The 17,922-nt window shown below is 42.2% G+C and overlaps 2 protein-coding genes across 2 annotated transcripts; one reads left to right on the top strand and one right to left on the bottom strand.

Moving 5' to 3' along the window:
* The first annotated feature begins 198 nt into the window (after positions 1–198).
* cdc42se1 (CDC42 small effector 1) lies at positions 199–4,931 on the top strand. Its single transcript, XM_062056565.1, has 5 exons — positions 199–354; positions 1,311–1,465; positions 3,992–4,096; positions 4,166–4,237; positions 4,317–4,931. Exons 2-4 carry the CDS (start codon positions 1,331–1,333, stop codon positions 4,232–4,234), a joined length of 309 nt encoding a protein of 102 aa, XP_061912549.1. The 5' UTR covers positions 199–354; positions 1,311–1,330; the 3' UTR covers positions 4,235–4,237; positions 4,317–4,931.
* On the bottom strand, positions 4,787–13,140 carry LOC133655920 (bcl-2/adenovirus E1B 19 kDa-interacting protein 2-like protein). The gene is made up of 14 exons (XM_062056564.1): positions 13,126–13,140; positions 12,881–12,927; positions 8,941–8,986; positions 8,673–8,741; positions 8,535–8,609; positions 8,411–8,452; positions 8,248–8,334; positions 8,027–8,179; positions 7,752–7,961; positions 7,580–7,682; positions 6,626–6,757; positions 6,440–6,526; positions 6,273–6,371; positions 4,787–6,203 (listed from the first exon to the last, which is right to left on the bottom strand). Exons 3-14 carry the CDS (start codon positions 8,945–8,947, stop codon positions 6,179–6,181), a joined length of 1,089 nt encoding a protein of 362 aa, XP_061912548.1. The 5' UTR covers positions 8,948–8,986; positions 12,881–12,927; positions 13,126–13,140; the 3' UTR covers positions 4,787–6,178.
* Between the last annotated feature and the right edge of the window lie 4,782 nt (positions 13,141–17,922).

Here is a 17,922-nt window from a genome sequence, read left to right on the forward strand (position 1 = left end):
GAAACTCAATGCGTCACGTGTCGTCCTCACATGAGACACTGGTGCTTTTATTTGTATCTTTAATGCAATGACGATGTTTGGTTTATTTTCCCATGTCGTGAGGTGACGGGTATTTTTCAGTGGGACCGCTGCAGTGAGCACGCTGCGTCAACAGGGGGCGACGTTAGCCTATTTCACCCGCGCCGGTTGCTTGCCTCTGAGCTGGGAGGCGGGACTTCCTGTATGGAGCCGCGCCTTAAAAACGAAAAGACACTCACACACTCTCGTACTTGACAGTCTGTGAACACTCTTAGGACACTCTCAGTGGACACTACGCCCGGAAATACTTTTCCAGTTTGCCGCTTCTTGTGTCAGGTGACCTTTTCTTTCTCCTTCATTACTCTCCACGTAATGTACGTGTCAATGTAGCGAAAGACTTTAAAAAAAAAAAAAAATTTAATGAGCGTCATCACTTCGTTTGGTAGAACTCCGATATCAGTGTTGTCAGTCTATGTCTCTTGTGAGTGTAAAGGTTGTCTTTCTATGGCGGTTAGAAACTGTACTATTGTGTACTGAACGTCAAGATAATGAATTGAGGTAAAACAGAAGTAACGACCATATTTGGATGAGGGGGGCGGAGCTCCCGTGGTGCGAATTCATAACGGAGTCTTTCTTCACTACTGTCGTTGTTAGCCTCTTTGTAGTCTTCTTAGGTTAGCAACATGCTAAAATATTTCACAAGGTCAGATGTCCCAGACTGAAGAGTAATTGTTGCCATGGCGACGCACTTTCTACATGGCCACAGAATGTGAGTCAGCTACATGTCCACCTTTGACCCCGCCCGCTGTTTGTGGCGCAGTGGAGTGGATTTAACCTTAACACACACGTACTCATTTCAGTGACCAATAAAAAAAAAAAGTAAACATTCGCTGACTTGTCAATCAAACATCAGCAGAGCAGATGTTTTGTGAGTGAGCGGCATCAAGTAACTCCTTATTGACCCCTTTGCTTCCTGTTGTATGCAACATGTGACTGTGTGTTAGTCTGAAGACGACATACGCCACACGCACTTGTTCATCACATGACGAAGACATGGATCACATCCCTGCGGCGTTCGTGCCTGACATTCCTGTCGTCAAGCAAGAAGCTGCTTGTTCCTCACATTCCTGCTTTATCTTCAGCACTGGAGACAACCTGGCCTTAGATAGAGGTCAAAGGTTACACTCCTCCTGTAACAAGATGTGTTTGTGTGTTAATAAAATTATAGTGTGAGTCCTCTGTGGACAAATTACTTATTTTTCATACTCACTTTGTTGATTGTGTCGTTTCAGGCCTAATTTTTTTTGGCTGAATGCCCCAGGAGCGCATTCACACACAGGCTGCAGTTGTGTCCCCGGCCTGCAGGGCGGCAGCAGAGAGGCGGTGTGTTGGCATGAGTGACTTCTGGCACAAGATGGGATGCTGCGTGGTCGCCAAACCACCGCCGGTGAGACACGCACACACACCTTAGTGTCACCAATCTACTTTTAATGCTAATTGATATGTGAGTATTAGGCAGCAGTGAGGAAGCTTGTATTTTTAGTCTTCTCTTTGCTCTATTGTGCTGAAACAATAGACACACACACACTGACTTCACTCTCAGGAAGTTGAACTAACTTACCTTTTTTAGCATAGCAGCGGGGAAAACATTAACTGTTTCGGGAGTTTCTGCACATCCATGACGCTGGCAGACATGTTTGTTGACTTTTCTGGGTGATTGCTGATAACAAGACTTTTTAACTCTTGCATTCTGCAGCAAAACTAATGTTTGTCATTGCTGTCACTTTAGCTCCTGTTGCTAGCTTCAGTGGCAGTTTTGGCAGTTTTGTTGTGTGTCTTAACCACAATGTTGTCATGCGCTAAACTTTCTTTCGGTGGCTAACAACGTGGGGAAAATAATAATAAAAGGGTGTAGAATCCAAGTTAATACTGCCATGCTTTATTTTGAAGCGCATTTTGCACTGAACAGGAAGTTGTGTTAATATTTGAATGCTGTGTAACGTCATAGTAATTGTGATGCCGCACGCTACCAAGCAATAATGAGGAAGTTTGACAATAATGCCACATATGTCGACATACACGGAAAGATTTTGGTAGAAATGTAACAATTACAACACAGTGGACTAGGACTTGATGAGTTGTTTGGCATAGAATCAATAAAAAATTAACTGACTCACAAATGTGCCACCCAGTCAAGTACAACGTTTTTGATGAGCAGCACAGAGTCATACACAACATGTAAGCAAAAGTCTCACCAGGGCAAAGCAGATTGTTGTTCATGAATTCATTGCCATGGTAAGGACTAGGACTTGATGAGTTGTTTGGCATAGAATCAATAAAAAATTAACTGTGACTCACAAATGTGCCACCCAGTCAAGTACAACGTTTTTGATGAGCAGCACAGAGTCATACAGAACATGTAAGCAAAAGTCTCACCAGGGCAAAGCAGATTGTTGTTCATGAATTCATTGCCATGGTAACCACGTAATTACACGGTTATGTTAGTCCTGTCACTAAGAACCACCAATATTAACGTATATCGTATACACAAACGTATATTTATGTGCATAAGACACAGTTTTGTCCTTACTTATACACAGACTTTGTTTTTGTGTGATTACTCAAGCAACAGCAGCCACTTGAGTTTTTTGTAATGTGTAAAGAAAACGTAAAATGTTGCCTTAGTAGAAAAAGACATCCAGAGACTCAAATGAGGCCCAGATGGAGGCGAGCTCTCTTTCAGCCCACACGCTCTGACGTGTGGCCGTCGCCAAGCCAACATCTGATGTGATAACTGTCGGCCATGTTTGGAATGTTCTGTCCTGTAAAACACACATTTTTATTCTGCGAGAAAACGTTTAGAATGTTCCAAAATCTTCCACAGTGTTGTCATGTGTCCAGATGAGGTCACATCTGAAGGTGGAATAACGCTGTGGAACATAAGCCTCTTAAATCATTCCTAAATGTTACCATTGCAGCCAAGATGGTTTCTGGATGGGCACATGTTTCACCACTCCAGGATTACAAGACTTTGGGAACAAAATGGGGTTTTAATGAGGTTTTTGATGGATGCTGGCCAGAACTCAGTGTTTCCCAACACAACGCAGAGCAGCCACTTCTCTATTGACCATTTTAAAATGTGAAGTATTTACTGTTAAATAAGCACACCGTCCTACAAACTGTGTGTGTGTGTGTGTGTGTGTGTGTGGGTGGGGGAGTGGGTGTGGCCAGCCGGGAGACATAGTCTTCCCAACATGTCCTGGGTCTTCCCCGTGGCCTCCTACTGGTCGGACGTTCCCTAAACACCTCCCTAGGGAGGCGTTCGGGTGGCATCCTGACCAGATGCCTGAACCACCTCATCTGGCTTCTCTCGATGTAGAGGAGCAGCGGCTTTACTTTGAGCACCTCCCGGATGGCAGAGCTTCTCACCCTATCTCTAAGGGAGAGCCCCGCCACCCGGCAGAGGAAACTAATTTCGGCCGCTTGTACCCGTGATCTTGTCCTTTTGGTCATAACCCAAAGCTCATGACCATAGGTGAGGATGGGAACGTAGATCGACTGGTAAATAGAGAGCTTTGCCTTCCGGCTCAGCTCCTTCTTCATCACAACGGATCGATACAGCATCCGCATTACTGAAGACGCCGCACCGATCCGCCTGTCGATATCACGATCCACTCTTCCCTCACTCGTGAACAAGACTTCGAAGTACTTGAACTCCTCCACTTGGGGCAGGGTCAACTAAAAGTAAAACTACAATACAGTAAACCTACAAAGAAGTAAAACTACTACCCTGATGTAATAAAACCACTATAAGGTGTGTGCGCTACCATTTTGTATTTGTATCAATCATCATTATGATTATGTAGATGAGCAACAAGACTATGTGAACGTGTAGAAAACCATCAGGACTCCTTTTTAAGTTATTTGAGGCTCGTTGGAGCAGGACTAAATTACTATGCGTGTGTGTGTGTAGAAGAAGAGGAGAAGGAAGATTGATCGCAGTATGATCGGAGAACCAACCAACTTCATGCACCTGACACACATTGGCTCTGGAGAAATGGCAGACGGTCTACAGCCTGTAAGAATCCATCATTGACTGACTGACACAATCTTTAGTCCCACTCTAACTGTGTGTTTGTGTTTTCAGTCAGGCTCGGTTCAGGAGCAGATGAGGTCCAAAGGTCCAAACATGAACGGCAGGAACAGTCTCCTATAGCCGGTAAGCCTTCACGTTCAGTGTTTTTCTATTATGGAGAACTGGCCTAACACGATTATATTATTATTATATTTATTGACAGGACTGACACCACCTCCCTCTCCTCCGCCAGCGGTGGACCCTCGGAGTCCCGGTGTGACGTGCTGCTTTCGGGGCAGTCACAGGGGGGCCATTATGGCCGTGAGACAAGCAGGACTTCATGTCTCAGCGTGCCGTGCTCTACTTCCTGCTTCCATGACATGCCCTACATGTGAGCACTTCCACCACTAGAGGGCAGACAGGAAGAAGATTGAAGCGTGACGTCACTGGAGTCCACTTTACCCACAATGCCTTTTTTCTGCTGCTTGACACATGACAACTGTTGGTGGAAATGTTCATTCTTTCCTCCTTGTGCCAGGATGCACCCCGTTAGTCACATGACCTGGCAGCTCGGCGTCGCATCATTTCCTGTTGTTGGTTTTAACAATTAGCACTTTTTCAACTATATTTTTTACATCGAACATACAAAATGACAATTTAACTTTGGAGTCACTTTATTGATCGTGTCGTTTGTGCTCAAACAAAACAAATGTGTGTGAACTTTGACCGCCACAGAGACTGAACTTTACAGAACTACACTTCATATTTGCTTGCATAATGCCGTCCAAACACGTTAGCGCCACCCACTCGTTATGTAATAAATGTGATATTCCCTCCAGCTGTGTGCCTTTATTTTGAAAAGCAAACACGTGTGTGCCTTTTATGTCAAATGTGACTCGAAACATTAATGTGTGTGTGTGATTACGTCATGTTTTATGACTAACATCTGGACTCAGCAGAGCTGCTGTAATGTGAGACAGAGTTGTGTAAATACAGTTTATCGGGTAGGGACTTGGTTGAAGTTTTAAAGTGGGGGTGGAGTGTAACATCTTACGAAAACCTGAGTGCGTCTGTTGTCATGGAGAATGGGTGAGGCAAAAGCAATGGATGATGTGGTCGCTAGTGTGTGTGTACTACATCAAGTTTTATATTCAAGAAATGAGAACGACTTTACAATAAAACCATAAAAAAGTAAAATTACCCACTTACTGTAATAAAACCACAACAAAGACTACTCACCTAATGCAATAACTAACTTAAAAAAATAGGGGTTAGTGCGTGTGCCTCACAATACAAAGGTCTTGGGTTCGATCTCGGGGCTCGGGGTCTTTCTGTGTGGAGTTTGCATGTTCTCCCCGTGACTGTGTGAGTTCCCTCCGGGTACTCCAGCTTCCTCCCACCTCCAAAGACTTCCACCTGGGGATAGGTTGATTGGCAACACTAAATTTGGGCCTAGTGTGTGAATGTGAGTGTGAATATTGGGCGACATATCCAGGGTGTACCCCGCCTTACGCCCAAATGCAGCTGGGATTGGCTCCACCACCCCCAAGGGACAAGCGGTAGAAATTTTGGATGGATAAATAAAATAGGTAATTTAAAAAAAAAAAAAACTACCCGACTTTTGGTTTTAACATTAAACAAACAATTCAAACATCATTGAAATAAACTCGATACGCGGTTCTTGCTCGCTGTTTGTGGTGTAGCGTTAGTGTGAAGAAAAGACGGTTTGTATTCTGTGTTCCTGTTTATGGACTTTCCTCAGCAGACCTCACTTCCTTCCTGCCTGGCTCTTCCTGCACAGCCGTTGGAATCTCACACACACTTGGTGTTTTCCTGTGCTATGAATGGCTGCAGTGTTTCCTGCCTCATAATAAACATGATGGAGGTGTTGGCAGCTTGCACACTTTGCTCGCTTAAAGCGAGGAATAGTCTGTAAAACATTGTAACATATCCTCACCATATTGGTAATTACTAAGGCTGCACTTCACTGCCACGACACTTTTATTTGGAACATATTTCTAACACAAAACTGTCTTGATTAAGGTGACATTCTGTAAACACGACCACCATCTTGCCTTGGCTGTCTCAGCTGGATAAGCTGTGGTCATACCTGCAGGGAGACACCCTTCATCATTATCATCATCATCATCATCATCCTCACAGTGACATCATCACTCACAGTCTGACGCAGTCTGGAATCTGCACATGCTCAGTGGGGACCAAGGCGGCAAGATCCTGCAGGCTGCTGACGAACTGAAGCTTCCTGCTGAACTTTGAACTGAGGAAAAGGAGCGGGAGGAGGTCAAAGTTGGTCACAGTCCCCTGCTTTGAAGAGGGGGAGCGCACCTGATGAAGGGTTTGATGATGGTGATGAGCGCTTTGATGGACCAGGTAGGATGAACCACATACATGCCTTTTAGGTTCTTCCTTAACCTGCACACAAACACATGATGATGAAGTATGTCAAGTTTACCTCCCAGGTTGCTCTGACGCCCCCCTATGGACACACACTGACATGACACTAGAAAGCACCTCCATGCGATGGTGTGGTAACATTCCTTCAGCCAGCTGATCCCGGGAATTTTGTCTTTCTGTCCTCCAGCACAAAGATAAACTATCACATAGTTTTCGGCTACCATCAGGTCCAACGTTCCCACCAAGTACCTACAAAACATGCACGTGGATCATGCGTATGTGTGTGTGTGTGTGTGTGTTCTTGTATTTCTACCCTTCTTAAAACATCAACAAGGATAAGTACCTTCCATATGAGGACCAGTGAATAAGTTAGGACATAAATCATGGTCCCAATACGGAAAACCATTGCATCTAATAGAGAATGTCTCATTTTCACCCCTGGTGGTGAAATCTATCAAAATTAGGGTGGTCCCAAAAAGGAGGGATTTTTCAAATTGACGTATCCAGGGTGTACCCCGCCTTCCACCCGTGTGCAGCTGGGATAGGCTCCAGTGACCCCGAAAGGGACAAGCGGTTGAAAATGGATGGATGGATGGACTGTGTGTCGGTTTTAAAAGTGCTCCCCTCTGGTCAACATATGAAATAACAAGTGTGTGTAAAAATTTGAAGTGCTCCCCCCTCTGGCAAACATATGTAATAACAACTGTGTGTAAGACATTAAAATGAATTAATACAAATAAATAAATAAATAAATAAATATGTATATAGAGACATACTGTAATAACTTGAAGTGAATAATGAAGACTAAAAACCAATTACAAAAAAAAAAAAATTCACCAAAAGCTTACCGTTTTTATATTTGCATAGTATGTATATATTATTAATGTTGTAAATACAAATCTTTATATACCTAGAAAGGTTGGTCCTAAAGAGGTAGGCATTTTTCTGAGGTCTCAAGAAGGTAACAAATACAAATGTGTGTGTGTGTGTGTGTGTGTGTGTGTGTGTGTGTGTGTGTGTGTGTGTGTGTGTGTGTGTGTGTGTGTGTGTGTGTGTGAGAACATGACTGACCTGAACAGGTTGTCCATCACATACTGGTAGTTTTCCAGACCGTTCTCCGGCAAGTAACAGGAGGAAAACACAATGATGTCATTCATCCCGTCTCCATAGTAACCTGAGATGTTGGCAAAGGTGAAAGGTCACATCGGGTCTCTAAAGTATTGTGTGTGTGGGCCGGTCGTACCTCCATGTGACAGAATCTTGAGGAAAGGCTCCAGGACGCTCATGTTGACACGGCTCTCCTGAGGGGGCTCGTCCACGGTGAAAGCGCGCCACCTGGTGCCTTTGTTGTCCACCACATCCTCACGCTCCAGCGCTCCCAGTCCGCCCTGCTCGGAGTCCAGCAAGGACCCGGTATGAGAGGACGCCAACACACTGCCCCCCTGCACATACACTGAGAAAACACACAATGATGATGTCATCCTCGGTGACATCACACATGACCCTCTGACCCATCACCTTCCAGATCCAGGTCGTCGGTGGGGAAGCGGAGGGACTCGCTGTCTGACGGCGTCTCCATGGCGTCCAGGTCGAAGTCCAGCCCGCCATCATCTTGATCCCCAGGAGACGGCGAGAGGAACGCCGAGTGGAAGCCGCCAGACTCGCTGCGTCCTGAAGAAGACGAAGGTGTCAGTGGACAAACAAGACAAAGCCGCTGACCTTCATCATTGGGGCGTCACCTAAGGATACGCTGAGGGCCGGAGCTGCCAGGACTCTCTTCTTCTTCATGCCACAAGATATTGATATCGGCAGGGTGCTGGGACGCTCTGAGGACAGGAAGTAAGAAAATCAGACAGTTGAAAGCAAAAATAGACATTTGTCAAACGTGTTAAGAGGGTTTGCCTGCTGTCGCTCTGGATGACGTTTCCTCCCCAACTCCTCCTCCTTGAAGACCATGATGATGATAAGAGGAAGAAAAGGCGACATGTTGACATCTCACTGAGTCTTCATCACACTGTCTGCTCACCTGTGTCCTCTTCCTTCTTGTCTTCCTCCCGCTCCTCCTCTTCCTCCTTGTCTTCATCCCGCTCCTCCTTTTCCTCTTCACAACAATAAATCATGAAAGAGGTCAATCACCTTCACCTCTTGTCTGCGTGCTTCTAACCTGCTGAATCAGCGTCTCTTGTCTCCATGGCAACACTGCACCCCTGCACTGACGAGTCTTCCTCACGTTCTGTTTGATAGTCACTTCATTAGGTACACAGAAACTCGTCCTCATAACAAATCATATCAATTAAATTTAACCAAAGTGATACTTTGAACGCTATCATAAAAGTGTAATTGAACTACAATAAAGTACAAATAATATAATACAACTACAATACATACTGAAACTATATTAGGTAAAACCAAAATAAAGTAAAACTACCCACCTAGCATAACGAAATTACAATAGGCTCCAACTCCCGCCCTGCGACCCTGACAGGGATAAGCGGTAGAAAATGGATGGATGGAATACAATAAAACTACTTACCAAACATAATGAAATTACAATAATGTGAAACTGAAATAAAAGAAAACTTCTCACTTACCTCAATAAAACATCAAACTACAATAAAGTAAAACTACTCCCCTGGCACAATGAAACTACAATACAGTAAAACTACTTACCTAACATAATTAAACTACCATCGAGTAAAAATAAAATAAAGGAACACTCACCTAGCATAATTAAACTACAATTAAGTTAAAAACTACAAAAAAGTAAAACTACTCACCTGGTATAATGACTACAATACAGTAAAACTACTGAAGTAACATACTGAAATTACAAGTAAAACTAAGATACAGTAAAATTACTTATTGAACATAATGAAACGACAATAACTTAACAATGAAATAAAGGAAAACTTCTCACCAAGCTTAATCAAACTCCAATAAAGTTAAACTACTCACCTGGCGTAATGAAACTGCAATACAGTAAAACTATTTATCTAACATAATTAAACTGCAATATACTAAAATTAAAATAAATGAAAACTACTCACCTAGCATAATTAAACTACAATTAAGTGAAAGAATACAGTTAAGTAAAATTACTCACCTGGTATAATGACTACAATACTGTAAAACCACTTACCTAACACAATAAACCTATAATAAAGTACAACTGAAATAAAGAAAACTTCTCACCTAGCTTAATCAAACTACAATAAAGTAAAACTACTCACCTGGCATAGTGAAACTACAATACAGTAAAACTACCAATCTCACATAATGAAAGTACAACAGAGTAAAACTAAAATAAATGAAAACTACTCACCTAGCATAATTAAACTACAATTAAGTTAATATTTTAAATACATTAAATTACTCACTTGGCATAACGTACTACAACGCAGTAAAACTACTTAGACTTAGACTTTGACTTCCTTTTTAGTGTCATTCAAATTTCAACTTTACAGTACAGATAAGAACGAAATTTCGTTACATAAGCTTATGGTGGTGTAGGATAAAAAAGTAATAAGGTGCATATATAAATAAATAAATAGGTTACTGTACAGATAAATATATTGCACTTTTCCACATGCGTCCATGTTTATGGATGTATGTTATATTGTCTTTTTTATTCCTTACCTAACATATTGAAACTACTATAAACTTTTAAAAAAAAAGTTACAAAGTAAAACCACTCACCTAGCATAATGAAATTACAATACAGTATACTGTTTACTTAACATAATGAAACTACAACAAACTGAAAATACAATACAGTAAAACTAATTACCAAACATATTGAAATTACCGGTACAAGTAAAACTGAAAATACAGAAAAAAACGCTTAGTTCAGTTCAGTTCAGTTTCAGTTTATTTCGAACATGCATACGATACAACGTAATGCATAACATATTTCCAGTTGTTTCATTACAGCACGTCCGAAAAGGAGTAGGAAGAAGCCGAGCTTATTTAATCCTACCCCTTTTCATACCATAGCAATTTTATCCCATTTCCTTGTTCTCTGTAACAGAACAGTGAATAAATAAATAATATACCATAGTAAGTAAACAAATATTAAATACATGAATAATCTTTCTTTAAAACAACAACAACAAAAACAACAAAAATACAAAATAAAAAAAGGGTTCAAGATACTCATCATAATTATTGTTCTGTGTACTTTGTGAACACTTGTAGTTCGAACAGTCTCTAAAAGTAAAACATATTGGTGCTTTGTTTGACTTGTTTGGTTAATTCATTCCATAATTTAATTCCACATACGGATATGATAAAGGTTTTAAAAATTGTACTAGCATACAAATGTTTTAAATTAGATTTTCCTCTGAGGTTATATTTCTCCTCTTTTGTTGAGAAGAATTGTTGTACATTCTTGGGTAGCAGAGTCCAGTTTGCTTTATACATGCACCAAATCGTTGAATTTTAATATTTGTGTGTGTGATTCAATAAATAAAGGGTTTGTATGTTCTCTATATCCAACACTATGTATTATTTTGATAGATTTTTTTTTAACAACTTGAGGGTTCCCAGTTCAATCCCCACCTTCTACCAACCTAGTCACGTCCGTTGTGTCCTTGAGCAATACACTTCACCCTTGCTCCTGATGGGTCATGGTTAGGGCCTTGCATGGCAGCTCCCACCATCAGTGTGTGAATGTGTGTGTGAAAGGGGGAATGTGGAAATAGTGTCAAAGCGCTTTGAGTACCTTGAAGGTAGAAAAGCACTATACAAGTATAACCCATTTACCATTACCATTTACATGAGATTTCCAGTTAATTTTATCATCTATTATTACACATAAAAGTGTGTTTTATTTTATCCTTTCAATATCTACTCTGTCTATTTGTATTTGTGTTTGATTTTCTCTCCTACTGTTACCAAGTAGCGTTATTTTATTTTTTCTAAGATTCAAAGATAGTCTGTTTTTGTCAAAACATATTTTTAATTTGTTAATTTCTTCTGTTATTATTTGTATAAGCTTTTGTGTGTTCTCTCCTGAACAAAGCGCAGTTGTATAATCTGCAAATAATACTAACTTTAAGTCCTTTGTAACTTTACAAATGTCGTTTGTATAGAGATTGAACAATTTTGGTCCAAGTATTGATCACTGAGGTATGCCACAAAATATTTTCAGGTCTGTGGAAGTGTGTTCGCCTATCTTCATGTATTGCTTCCTGTTGGTTAAGTAGCTTCTAACCCAGTTCAAGACCAACCCTCTGATTCCATACCTTTCTAATTTGTTTATTAGGATGCTATGATTAAGTGTGTCTAATGCTTATATTAAATCCATAAACACTGCAGCAGCACATTCTTTGCTATCTTTTGCATTGGTACCTTACCTAACATAATGAAACTACAATAAAGTAAAACTAAATTACAAGTAAAACTTAAAATACAGACAAAAAAACTACTTACATAACATAATGAAACTACAATAAAGTGAAAGTACAATAGAGAAAAACTATTTACCTAATATATTGGAACTACAATAAAGCTCTCACCTCACGTAATGAAACTATACAATACTGTACAGTAAAACTACTCACCTAACATATTGAAATTACAAGAAAAACTAAAATATAGTAAAACTACTTACCTAACATAATGAAGCTACAATACAGTAAAACTACTTACCTAACATATTGAAATTATAAGTAATTCTAAAATATAGTAAAAACTACTTACCTAACATAATTAAACTACATCAAAAGGGAAACTACTAACCTGGCATTACAAAGTTATGCAGTACTCTATGGAAAAACTACTTATCTAACATAATGAAAGTATAATACAGAAAAACTATTTACCTAACATATTGATACTACAATAACGTGAAACTACAATACAGTAAAATTACTGGTTAGTTTATTGTACTAAGCATCTAGATCCTATCTCTAGTTATCGTCACACTCTTTACTCACTTCTACTTAATAAATATTAACACAAAAAAGGCCAAATAAAAAGCAAAATATAATTAATGTGTTATACTTGTATAGCGCTTTTCTACCTACAAGGTACTCAAGGTGCTTTGACACTATTCCCACATGGCAGGACCTGCCATGCAAGGCCCTAACCATGACCCATCAGGAGCAAGGGTGAAGTGTCTTTCTCAAGGACACAACAGACGTAACGAGGTTGGTAGGTGGGGATTGAACCAGGAACCTTCAGGTTGCTGGCACGGCCACTCTCCCAATCGCGCCACGCTGTCCCCCAATTGTTTGTTTGACGTGTTGCAGATCATTTGCTTGTCGTGCTGTAGACATTTTGTGCCGTTAAAAAAAGTAAAATCAGGCTGTATTTCTAAATAATTGCAATGTGTACCTAATGTAGTGTTTGGCGAGTGTGTTGTTGAGATACCTGCAGCAGTCCTTGATGTTGTAGTGACGGCTGACATGTTGGCTTCACTACACAAACAAACACAGACACAGAGTTGATGTTGTTAAAAAATATACACGGTATGTCGATAATAAGAGAATGTGTCTTGTTGAGGAATTGCACATCTGCGTCTTTTCAAGAGTTTTTTGCGGACAAGAACTTTGTTCGACATAAAAACCAACGATCACACAAAGTTTAACATTTTAAGAAGAATAAAAAACACTCACGGCAGCTCAGCGCTGGTCACCTCTCACACAGGAAACTGGCTGGCTCACCTGATGTGTCATCACTGTATGGGTGGACTCTGATGCCTCACCTGTGGGAGGGAGGGACTGGGGTGATTCCATGGCAACAAGACCAACCTAAAACATGTGTGTGTGTGTGTGTGTGTGTGTGTGTGTGTGTGTGTGTGTGTGTGTGTGTGTGTGTGTGTGTGTGTGTGTGTGTGTGTGTGTGTGTGTGTGTGTGTGTGTGTGTCAGTTGAACATGCTGAACAAGAGCAAACAAGTCAAAGTTATTCCGAGAAGGAACAAGATGGAAAAAAAGAGAAGTCAGGAGAAGACAAGAAGTCAACAGCAGCTGGTTTAAAGGTCAGCGTCATTAAAGGAGGAGCAGATCAAGTTTCAGCCTGCTTGTCTTATCAGAAGGTGTCTTGTTACTTGGGGGCGGAGCCTGTTAAAACCCGCCTTCAAAACGTCAACAGGTGTTGGCGTGCTAACAAACTACCATTGACCTGGATCAGAAAAACTTTGTACTTTGTCAATTTGCAGTATCATCCACCTCTTTGTGTTGGGAATATATAGTTTAAATAATGGTGACTATATACTCAAGGCTTTTGAAAAAAATTTTTTATAATGAAAACATTAATTGGTTCCTTCGATGTGAAAGAACAGCAACATCTGAACCTGTGTGAAGTTGGCCCCCATTTGTGCTGTAAACATTTTTGTTTGTGCCATTACGGTTTTTAAGTTATTCTGAAAAACATTTTCTGACTAGTGACATCATACTCCCCCCACTGCCTTGACAAAATCTCCCCAAACTTGTCCCATTCGCTTGTGCTGCAATTTTATTTCTTCCTAACTATATATAACTAATATATATTTCCATGCAGCCCCGTTCCACCTAGTACAGGGGTCGGCAACCCGCGGCTCCTGAGCCGCATGCAGCTCTTTGACCACTCTGATGCGGCTCAGCTGCATACTTGCCGACCCTCTCGGTTTTCCCAGTATACTTAACGACCCCCCCCCGCGCTAAAAGCAGTGCCAGCACGTCCCGAAATTTGAGAGTCTCCCGGAAAATTGAGAGGGTTGGCAAGAAAGACGCTATCAAGCGCCGTTCAATTAAAAGTCGCGGGCTGCACTAAGATTAAATTTCCACATAGAGATGCGTGCCGGTGCGTGTGTCAGAGACCCCTGGTTAACATAGCGCAAAGCAATTTAAGCTTTGTATGTGGTGTTTTTCATTTTAAATTTTCAAAATTTTTTTGTGGCTCCCATTGTTTTCTTTAATTTGTGAAACTTTCCAAAATGGCTCTTTGAGTGGTAAAGGTTGCCGACCCCTGACCTAGTAGAAACTTCCCCAAACTTTTCCCAACGCTTGTGCTGCAAAATATTTATGTCTATTATACTTTTTATGTTATTTACGTGTTATTATTCATAACCAACATTATTCAAATATCCCCAAACGCGTCCTATTCATTTGTACTACGTTTGTGCTACATTTTTGGATTTGTTTTTATTCATAACCAGCGAGCCAGGCCACTTTTGTCAAAATCTCCCTAAACTTGTCCAAAACGTTTGCTGCGACATTTGTATTTTGTTATGGGTATGGTTGTATAGTACAAACGAATGGCAGTGTTATTTTATTATTTGCAATTATAAGGGGTGCCAACTTCACACAGACAAGATCTAAAATGTAAAGAACCGTCCTTCACCGTAGAGTGGGAAGTTGTTGGGTGTTTTGCGACACGTGCGGCCTCTTTACGACAGCTGTCTTTTGAGAAGTCTGTTGAATGACCAGACGAAGGGAAATACTTTATAGAGTGATGGTGTTCATTCTCAACTCGCTGGTACAGCTGTCAGTCGTACTGGTTGATCTCACAGCATATATAGAAAAGAACCGGCTTGCGCATGCGCAGTACACAATAACAAATACGGTGGCTGCCAAGGTACAATATACTAAGAGAGCATTACGTGAATGCTCTACATCCCCCTTCTTTAGCTCAAAACACAAAGAACAAAACATTTCCTACGAACAACAATTTTCACAATACTCTCTGACAATGTTCCATTTTTTCTTTTTTCTTTTCTTTCAATACTCAGTCCTTGTATTTAGGGTTCGGCCTGACAGTGCGACCGAAACGTGTTGTGTATGGACTCTTACCAGAGTGTGTGGGCAGTGGAGATACAGGTACCTGGACTTGGGAAGGTTCAATGTCATGAGGGTCTTCAATGTCCAGAGGGTCTCCTCGTCCCTCATCATAGAGAGGAGGTGCTCCATAGACAGCTGGATTGAAGGGCTGCAAGTCGGCACTGTCAGGCTGATCTGGGGGTCGCTCGGCAACAGGCAACAGGTGTCTGCGATTTCTCCTGTAGTCCTTGCCTCCAGACTGGATGATGTAAGACCGTGGCTCTTCACAGATCTTTCCCACCGTGCCCATGCGATCGTACCCCCGGGGAGTCTGCATCCTGACGACTTCGCCCTCCTGCAGTGGTCGTAAAGGGCGGCTGGTCTTGTCAAAGCTCAGCTTCTGGGCGAGCCTCTTCTTCTGTAGCTGAGCTGTGACTAGTTGGGTGTTGAGAGGGGCTGGCTGCAGTAACTGTTTGCGGATGGGGAGGGTAGTGCGGGTCTGCCTTGACATTAGTCTCTGTGCAGGTGAGCCAAGCTGCGCGTCACGAGGGATATTCCTTAGGTTCAAAAGGTTGAGGAACGCATCTGTGCCGTCCCTCTTTGACTTCTCCATCAGTTGTTTAGCACTTTGCACTGCCCTTTCAGCCAAACCGTTGCATTGTGGGAACTCAGGGCTGCTGGTTACGTGATTTAAGTCCCACTGTGCAGCAAAATCTCTGAACTTCTGGCTCGTATACTGTCTGGCATTGTCTGAAATGAGAAGGTGGGGGGAGCCGTGTACAGAGAAGTGTCTTTTCAGCTTTGTGATGACTGTCGCTGATGTGATGTCCTTGAGAAGGTCGATCTCATACCAGCCAGAGTATGAGTCTACGAGCACCTGAAAATGCTTGCCATCCCATTCAAAGATGTCGGTTGCCACTATAGACCATGGTAAGTCAGGAACTGGATGTGGCTGCAGTGGTTCCTTCTGCTGATGGTGCCTCTGGCTGTTGCAAACAGAGCACGAGAGTACTGCTCTGTCAATGTCTCTGCTCATGTTGGGCCAAAACACTAGATCTCGGGCTCTACGTTTAGTGGACTCTGCTCCTGGGTGTCCTCTGTGCATAATGTCTGTGTAAACTGTCTGTAGTGACTGGGGAATGACAAGTTTGTGACCTTTCATGATGACCCCTTCCTCGATGATAAGTTTGTCTCTGAACGGGAAGAATCGACTGATGGACAGTGGTGCAGTGTGCTGTTTAGCAGGCCATCCGTGTCTGATAACGGAAGAGAGGGTCTGTAGTAGGTAGTCTTCTGCTGTGTGTTTCTTTAGTTCGTCTAGGCGGCTGGATGAGATTCGGCTGAATGACATCACTTCAAAGTCGTTTAACTCATTCACATGCTCAAGTGTGGACGCCCTGGGGGAGCGTGACAGAGTATCAGCCAGATACATCTGTTTCCCTTTTTTGTAAACCAGGTCAATGTTATATTTCTGCAGCTGCAGCATCATACGTTGAAGTCGTGCAGGCGCTGTGTGATGATTGTGACCAGAGGTTGGTGGTCAGTTTCAATGGTGACTGGCTTTCCGTAGACGTAATCATTAAATCGTGAACATGCAAACACAACTGCCAGAAGTTCTTTTTCAATTTGGGCATAGTGTGTCTCTGTTTGAGTCATTGTCCTTGACGCATAGGCAATTGGTCTGCCCCCTTATAGACACGCTGCCCCCAGCCCGTGTTGTGAAGCATCACATGTGAGCGTGACTGGTAGGTCGACGTTGTAGTACGACAGGACAGGCGGACTGGAAATACATTTTTTTAGTGTGTCATAGGCATCCTGGTGTTGCTTCAGTTAGCACCACATAGTGTCTTTGCGGGTCAGCTGATTCAGAGGGGAAGACAGCTCACTCAGATTTGGCACAAATTTTCCTAAGTAGTTGATCATGCCTAGAAATCGCTGTAGAGCCGTGATGTCTTCAGGAACAGGCATCTCTGTAATCGCTGTGGTCTTTTCAGGGTCCGCTTTCAGGCCCTCACTAGTGAACACATGGCCGACATAACTGACCTCTGTCAGGCGGAACTTGCATTTGAGGGGGTTTAACCTCAGATTAACCGTGCGTGCGCGGTCAAGCACCCTCTTCAGGTTTGCGTCGTGCTCTGCCTCAGTACGGCCTCCGACGATGATGTCGTCTACAATGATGGCACAGGGGTAACCAGCAAAAATCTGTTCCATTGTGCGCTGGAATACCTCGCTGGCTGAATTTATTCCAAACGGCATTCTGAGAAATCTGTAGCGTCCAAAGGGTGTGCTGAATGTGGTTAGCAGGGAAGACTTGTTATCCAAAGAGATCTGCCACAAAGAGCTTTTAGCGTCTAAAACGGAGAACAATGTTGCGTTCGCCATTTGTGATGCCACCTCCTCAACTGTACGCATCGGATGATGGGGGCGCTTTAAAGCTGTGTTGAGGTCTCTGGGATCAATGCAGATTCTTATATCCTTTGTCTGCTTCTTGTTTGTTGAATGACCAGACGGAGGGAAATACTTTATAGAGTGATGGTGTTTATTCTCAACTCGCTGGTACAGCTGTCAGTCGTACTGGTTGATCTCACAGCATATATAGAAAAGAACCGGCTTGCGCATGCGCAGTACACAATAACAAATACGGTGGCTGCCAAGGTACAATATACTAAGAGAGC

Source organism: Entelurus aequoreus, linkage group LG08, assembly GCF_033978785.1.
Source record: "Entelurus aequoreus isolate RoL-2023_Sb linkage group LG08, RoL_Eaeq_v1.1, whole genome shotgun sequence".
Classification (NCBI taxonomy): domain Eukaryota; kingdom Metazoa; phylum Chordata; class Actinopteri; order Syngnathiformes; family Syngnathidae; genus Entelurus; species Entelurus aequoreus.